The 8,024-nt window shown below is 38.1% G+C and overlaps 1 protein-coding gene across 3 annotated transcripts in view; it reads left to right on the top strand.

Annotated features, from left to right (window-relative positions):
* Lyst (lysosomal trafficking regulator) overlaps positions 1 to 8,024 on the top strand; it is a 173,671-nt gene that overhangs the window by 100,567 nt on the left and 65,080 nt on the right. For all 3 annotated transcript variants that reach the window (XM_029468643.1, XM_029468642.1, XM_021180035.2), the window contains 2 exons: positions 2,232 to 2,410; positions 3,908 to 4,114. In XM_029468643.1, coding sequence (XP_029324503.1) covers positions 2,232 to 2,410; positions 3,908 to 4,114 — 386 coding nt within the window. The remainder of the gene's footprint in view (positions 1 to 2,231; positions 2,411 to 3,907; positions 4,115 to 8,024) is intronic.

The raw sequence follows: 8,024 nt of genomic DNA on the forward strand, positions 1-8,024 counted from the left end.
AAAAAAAAAAAAAGAAAAAAAAGAAAAAAAAAATAACCCCAGCAATAAAAGCACTATGGATGTTTCCAGGGGTGCATACTTGGGAAGGCTAGGGCAATAGGGCCACACGTTTGAGGCCAGACTTGTACAAAGCAAGCTTGTTTACAAAGGAAAAAATAATTCTCTAGCTAATATTCAAATATACATATACACTATATATATACATATATATACTGGTCACATACACATACATAGGCATGCATACATACACACGCGTGCACACACACACACACACACACACGCCGCAAGCACAACTATATCAGGATTTATGTATGTTACCTAACTTTAACATTCAACTGTGTATATGCATATCAAACAATCAAGTTGTATACTTTATGTATAATATATCATTTCTTAGAGTTAAGCTTCAATAAGGCTGAAAAAGTTAAAGCACATATTAGAATTCGAAAAACTATTCAAGGGGACTGGAGAGATGGCATAGGAGTTGAGACCACTTGTTCTTGCAGAGGTCCCATGTGGCCTTTCAGTGTGTTGATGATTTTTACAAGAGTCCTATGATCTTAGCAAATTTTAACCATTTCATCTTCACTAGTAAATTTAACCTTCATAGTTTCATAATTTAAGTATTTTTAAATGTCTATATTATTTTAAATAAATTGTTTCCCTCTTCTGTCACATTTTATCTCCTTTAATTAATACATTTACCACATTTATACTATGATAACTGAGTTAGTAATACAGAAGATTAAGAGAGTTTTTTAAAGTTTTGTTTGTGTGAGACAGGGTCCTCAAACTCACAGAGATATGCCTCTCTAGTGCTGGGGATATAAACACGTTTCACCATACCTGACCAGAGGATTTTTAAAAATCAATTAAAATATAATTATATCATTTCCTCCCTCTCTTTCCTATCTCTAGCACTTTCCATGTCTCCCCTCACTGCTCCCTCTTAGATTTATGCCCATGTTTTTCTTTAATTATGTGTGTGAGTAATACATAAATGCAACTTGCTGGGTCTGTTTAGTGTTGCTGGTATGTGTATGTTCTCTGACTTGGTATCAGATAACCATTTAAAGGGCTCTGTCTGGAGAAGGCTAATTCTACCTCCTTCAACAGTTGTTAATTGCCTGCAACCCAGTGGTGGGACTCTAATTTTTCCCATAAACTTTGACATGTCAACTGATGTCATTGTTCAGATCTTGTTTAAGTAGTCATAGTGCTGAAATTTTTGGGGTGCAGTTTCCCTTTCATATCCAGAAGATAAAATCTTACCAAAGACTTCATAGTCTTCTGGCTCTTACAGTTTTTCTACTCTAAGTTCCACAATGTTTTCTAAGCTGTAGGTATACAGTTGTGTTGTGGATTGGGCACCAAATGGCCAGCTTTTCTGTGCATTTTGGTTAGCTGTGGCTTTCTGAAATGCTCTCTCTCTGTGCTGCTAAAAGAAGCTTCTTTGATAAGGAGTGAGAGCTACACTTTTCCGTGAGTAGAAGGAGAAGTATTTAAAATACAGGCAGAAATTATACTGCTTTAAGAAAATGGTAGTTACAGGTTCTAATCCAAAATTTATGGCATCACTGGCCACTGATAGTTGGCTAGATTTATAAATGATACCTGGCATAATTTCCTTCCTATTGAGCAGCCCTTACATCCAGTTAGACACATGTTGATTACTGCCAGGATATACCTTTAAGGATATCTTTCTGTGTTGGTCACTGTGGTTCATAGGTATCCCAACTTGATTGCTTTCCTTCCTTGGCAACTTGAATATCAGCCTACATGACGAAAGCTAGCCCTGAGGAAGAAGGGTTGCAGGTCAGATCCATCTAGAATCTTCTAAATTCTGTGTCTAAAGTGTGTGGTATTGGCAGCAATAGGGACTTGTCTTCAGAGAGCAACAAAGGACAACAGCAATAACCTATATTGTTTTGAGAGTCTCTTGGACTCCCCTAACCACCAACTTGAAAGGAGGATTTTTTATGCCTAGTACTGAGGTTTTTATTAGATTAGTCTTTGGCTCTTAGGGATTATAAGTAGAGTAATTTCATTAAATATATATACAATTATATGTAATTTTAGCTAAATATAGAATAAGTCCCCATGGCTATGTCAGATATCCTCAGTGTTACTTGTCCCACCTCTTGAGTATTTTCACCAACATCATTACCATACATAGTAGATACCTATCAATGAGTTAACTAATTTTTATTAAATTCTTTTTTAATTCAAAGAGTTGAATTCAGATATTATTGACATTTTGAGAACTCCAGAAAATATATCCCAAAGCAAGACCTCAGTTTCCCAGTCTGAAATTTCTGAAGAAGACATGCATCATGAGCGACCTTCTGTATACAATCCATTTCAAAAAGAAATGTTAACCTATCTGTTGGATGGCTTCAAAGTGTGTATTGTAAGTAAATTAATGACTTGAAAATATCCATTTACACAGAAGGAGTAGAGATCTATATATGTGAACTCTGGGTTTCTAAATTTATATTTCTTTGTGCTTTGTAGCTGAAACAATTTGAATTCGTTTTTCTGTTGGGGTAAGGTCATTGTTTTGTTTTGAAGTAAGGATTCACTATGTTGCCTAGGTTGACTTTGAACTCATATTTCTCATTTCTCAGTCTCATGCTAATTGACATTGCAGGTGTGTGCCATTATGCCTAATGGGCTTTTAATAATAGAGTGATATATTTTGCTTGGCTAACCTGTTACAAAATGAAGAACCTCATGTAGTATCAGGGAGGAGTGGGATTTTGATGATTGCTGTGTTTGTAAATGAATAGCCTGTTTTTAAAGGGCTTTATTTATAACTACATTTCTGAAATATTGAAAAGTTTAGATCTTGCTATAAGCATATCCAGTATCTTCAAAATGATGTAGAGTATATTGATGGTGTCTGGCTTCACTTCCTATCATCTCACTTGAGTTTCTTTGGGTCATTCATACTTGATTATGGGGGAAAAAATTGATCAATTCACTCTGTCAGAAGTACTAAAGGCCAATCTAACTCTAGAATACCAGGAGTCACCACTGCCAGTCTCTGGATCTAAACTGGATTTTAGTGTCCATCTCTGATCATTAAGTAAACTGTAGTTTCACTTAGACTAAAATCACTCAAGCAGAGATCTTAAGAGTAGGAGTAATTAGAAAGCCATTCTAAAATTGTGTTTGAGCTCTGATCTATACTGATTCCAGTATTAAATTCAGGTGATTTGGTCAAGATGAGGCTACTGGTAGAGCTACAGTTAAAACAACAACTAGGGAAAATTGATGATCAATTTCTATTTTGTGCTACATTTATAACTATAGTACTCACTATGGTAGTACTGACTCATTTTTATTATGAGTTCCTTGTTTTTTATATTGTAAAAGCAAGGTGGATTTACTTCCCATTATTCTCTGATTTTTTTCATTTGATTTTTAGTTGATAATTTGAAAAATGACTCATGACATTAGCTTCTCCGTCTGTTCTCTCTTTTTGTATTTGTGACAAAAATATATAAAGTTGTGAATATTGTCACACATCTGTCTCTTAAACTCTCATTTGTATGGATATGTATGAGTGTCTAACTTTAAATATTAAATCTAGAATGAATTGTATTCTATGGTCTTCCTTGAGTTTCTGTGAGGCTAATACATTATTGCTTAAGAAGTCTGATCCTGAGCTGTCCAGCTTGCTCAGCAGGTAGAAACACCACACAAATGTTAACCACCTGATTTTTATCCCTGATCCCATGTAAAGCTGGAAGAAGAGAACCCCTCAAGTTGTCCTTTGACCTCCACACACTTGCTGTGGCACTCAAACACCCTCTCTACACACAGTGCAGCTACTTCTGCTACTACTACTACTACTATTTAGTTTTTAAAAGTCTGATCCTAATTCACTCCTATTTTGACTTAGGGTTCAAGTAAAACTAGCGTTTCTAAGCAGCAGTGGACTAAAATCCTGGGGTCTTGTAAAGAAACCCTCCGAGACCAGCTTGGAAGATTGCTAGCGCATATTTTGTCTCCAACCCACTCTGTCCAAGAACGGAAGCAGATACTTGAGATAGTTCATGAACCAGCTCACCAGGATATACTTCGTGACTGTCTTAGCCCCTCCCCACAAGTAAGTATCTCAGCATTTGATAAAGCTGTTCAAAACAAAAATGGAAATTAAACTATGTTCATGCTGTCAGGAGTGTAGTTTTCTTACCAAACAAATTTAACCTGTGACCTTCCTTCCTATGCTTTTTAGGCTTGAATTGACTTCTTCATGGTCATTTCCCAGCTATTTTTCAGGGCTTAGATTAAACATTTTATATTTGAGTTCTTAAAAGGTCTGTATGGTTGCTTGTTGCCATATTGTGAAGAAATTCTTTTTTAATACATTCTTTAAAATCTAATTATATTGCTCTTTCCCTCCAGTCTCTCCCTGCTTCCCTCCTCCCATACTCTCAACTTCATAGCCTCTTTTTCTTTGTTTATTATTGTTCCATATATGTGTATATGTATGCATAAATATATAGACAACCTGCTGAGTCCATTTTTGTTGTTGAGAGTCCTTCACTCTTTTTGGTTTTTGTCAGACAGCTTGTCCTCTGTAGGAAAGTTCTTCGTGCCTTTTCAAAGCTGCATACAAGCTTTGTTCTGTTGGTCTTTTCCTAGGGTTGGAGAGCTTACAGCTGCTTTTCTCCATTCAGCTCCTTTGTGATGAATTCTCTTCCTTTCAAGATAGTTTCTTGTTGCTGCCCCTTGCAGCCTCTTTTAGCCCTCTGAGACTCACTCTGAACAAGGCCCTCTCCCTTGTTACCACTTAGCCCTTGACTAGTTCACCCTGTATTTCTTCTGTCCCTCTCTTCATTTTTTTTGTTAGTAATTTTTTAATTGGATATTTTATTTGTTTACATTTCAAATGTTATCCCCTTTTCTGGTTGCCCCTCTGCAAACCTCCTATCCCATCTCCCCCTTACCCTGCTGCTATGAGGGTGCTCCCCAACCCACCTACCCATTCCTGCTACACCACCCTACCATTCCTCTACACTGGGGCATCAAGCTTTCACAAGACCAAGGACCTGCACTCCTATTGATGTCAGATAAGGCCCCTTCAGCTCCTTCAGTCCTTCTAACTCCTCCATTGGGGTCCCTGTGCTCAGTCCGATAGTTGGCTGCAAGCATCCGTATCTGTATTGGTCAGAGCCCCTCAGGAGACAGCTATATCAGGCTCCTGTCAGCAAACACTTCTCAGCATCCACAATAGTGTCTGAGTTTGGTGTCTGCATTTGGGATGGATCCCCAGGTGGTGCAGTCTCTGGATGGCCTTTCCTTCAGTCTCTGCTCCACTCTTTGTCTCTGTATTTCATTTAGACAGAAGCAGTTCTGGGTTAAAAATTTGGAGATGGGTAGTTGGCCCCATTCCTCAACGTAGGGGCCATGCCTAACCTCTGGATATGGTCTAGACAGGTTCTCCCTCCCCTTTGTTGGGTATTTCAACTAATGTCATCCCCGTGGGGTCCTGCTTCCCAGGCATTTGGGACTTTCTGATTGCTGCGCCCAGTTTCCCATCCCCCATTGCTACACACCTCTGTTCAACTTCCTGACCCTCTGTACATCTTCTCCATCTCCTCCCATACCTGATTCTGCCCCTCTTTTTCCCCTCCCCACCTCTTCTTTCTCCCAAGTCCCTCCCACCCTATACTTCCCTTGATTATATTGTTCCTCCTTCTAAGTAGGACTTAAGCATCCATTCTTTGGTATTTCTTCCTCTTGAGCTTCATGTGGTCTGTGAGTTATATCGTGGGTATTCTACACTCTTTGCCTAATATCCACTTATCAGTGAGTACATATCATGTGTGTTCTTTTGTGACTAAGTTACCTCACTCAGGATTATATTTTCTAGATCCATCCATTTGTCTGCAAATTTTGTGAGGTTATTATTTTGAATAGCTAAGTTGTACTCAATTGTGTCAATGTAACTACATTTTCTGTATCCATTCCTCTATTGAAGGACATCTGGGTTGTTTCCAGCTTCTGGGCTATTATAAATATAGCTGCTATGAAAATAGTGGAGCATGTGTCCTTATTACATGTTTAAGTATTTTCGGGGTATATGCCCAGGAGTGGTATAGGTGGGTCCTCAGGTAGTAAGTACTATGTCCAGTTTCCTGACGAACCATCAGACTTATTTCCAGAGTGGTACTGTCTCTGTGCCCTCTGGTTAGTCTGACTAAGGGTTTATCTATCTTGTTGATTTTCTCAAAGAACCAGCTCCTGGTTTGGTTGATTCTTGGTATAGTTCTTTTTGTTTTCACTTGGTTGATTTCAGCCCTGAGTTTGATTATTTCTTGCTGTCTACTCCTCTTGAGTGAATTTGCTTCTTTTCTAGAGCTTTCAGGTATGTTGTCAAGCTGCTAGTGTATGCTCTCTCCAGTTTCTTTTTGGAGGCACTTAGAGCTATGAGTTTTCCTCTTAGCACTCATTTCATTGTGTCCCATAAGTTTGGGTATGTTGCAGCTTCATTTTCATTAAACTCTTAAAAAGTCTTTAATTTCTTTCTTTACTTCTTCCTTGACCAAATTATCATTGAGTATAGTGTTGTTCAGTTTCCATGTGTATGTGGGTTTTCTGTTGTTTTTGTTGTTATTGAAGACCAGCCTTAGTCTGTGGTGATCTGTTAGGATGCATGGGTTTATTTCATTCTTCTTGTGTCTGTTGAGGCCTATTTTGTGACCTATTATATGGTCAGTTTTGGAGAAGGTACCATGAGGTCCTGAGAAGAAGGTATTTTCTTTTGCTTTGGGATGAAATGTTCTAGAAATACCTGTTAGATCCATTTGGCTCATAACTTCTGATAGTTTCACTGTGTCTCTGTTTAGTTTGTACTTCCATGATCTGTCCATTGCTAAGAGTGAGGTGTTAAAGTCTCCTACTATTATTGTATGGAGTGTGATATGTGCTTTGAGCTTTAGTAAAGTTTCTTTTATGAATATGGGTGCCCTTGCATTTGGACCATAGATGCTCAGAATTGAGAGTTCATGTTGGTAGACTTTTCCTTTGATGAGTATGAAGTGTCCTTATCTTTTTTGATACTTTGGTTGAAAGTATATTTTATTTGATATTAGAATGGCTACTCCAGCTTGTTTCTTGGGACCATTTGCTTGGAAAATTGATTTCCAACCTTTTACTCTGAGGTAGTGTCTGCCTTTGTCACTGAGGTGGGTTTCCTGTATGCAGCAAAATGCTGGGTCCTGTTTACCTACCTAGGCTGTTAGTTGTTCCCTTTTAATTGGGGAACTGAGTACATTGATGTTCAGAGATATTAAGGAATAGTGATTGTTGCTTCCTGTTATTTTTGTTGTTAGAGCTGGGAGCATGCTTGTGTGGCTATATTCTTTTGTGCTTATTAAAAGGTTACTTTCTTGCTTTTTCTAGGGTGTAGTTTCCCTCCTTGTGTTGGAGTTTTCCATCTATTATCCTTTGTAGGGCTGGATTTGTGGAAAGATATTGTATAGATTTGGTTTTGTCATGGAATATCTTCTTTTCTCCATCTATGGTAATTGAGAGTTTTGGTGGGTATAGTAGTCTGGGCTGGAATTTGTATTCTCTTAGGGTCTGTATGACATCTGCCCAGGATCTTCTGGCTTTCATAGTCTCTAGTGAGAAGTCTGGTGTAATTCTGATAGGCCTGCCTTTATATGTTACTTGACCTTTTTTCCTTTATGGCTTTTAATATTCTTTCTTTGTTTTGTGCATTTGATGTTGTGACTATTATGTGATGGGAGGAATTTCTTTCTGGTTCAGTCTATTTAGAATTCTGTAGGCTTCTTGTATGTTTATGAGCATATTTTTCTTTTTCTTTCTTTTTTTAAATATCTTTTTATTACGTATTTTCCTCAATTACATTTCCAATGCTATCCAAAAAGTCCCCCATACCCTCCCCCACACACACACTCCCCTACCCACCCATTCCCACTTTTTGCCCCTGGCGTTCCCCTGTACTGGGGCATATAAAGTTTGCAAGTCCAATGGGCCTCTCTTTC

This window comes from Mus caroli, chromosome 13, assembly GCF_900094665.2.
Source record: "Mus caroli chromosome 13, CAROLI_EIJ_v1.1, whole genome shotgun sequence".
In the NCBI taxonomy this organism is placed as follows: domain Eukaryota; kingdom Metazoa; phylum Chordata; class Mammalia; order Rodentia; family Muridae; genus Mus; species Mus caroli.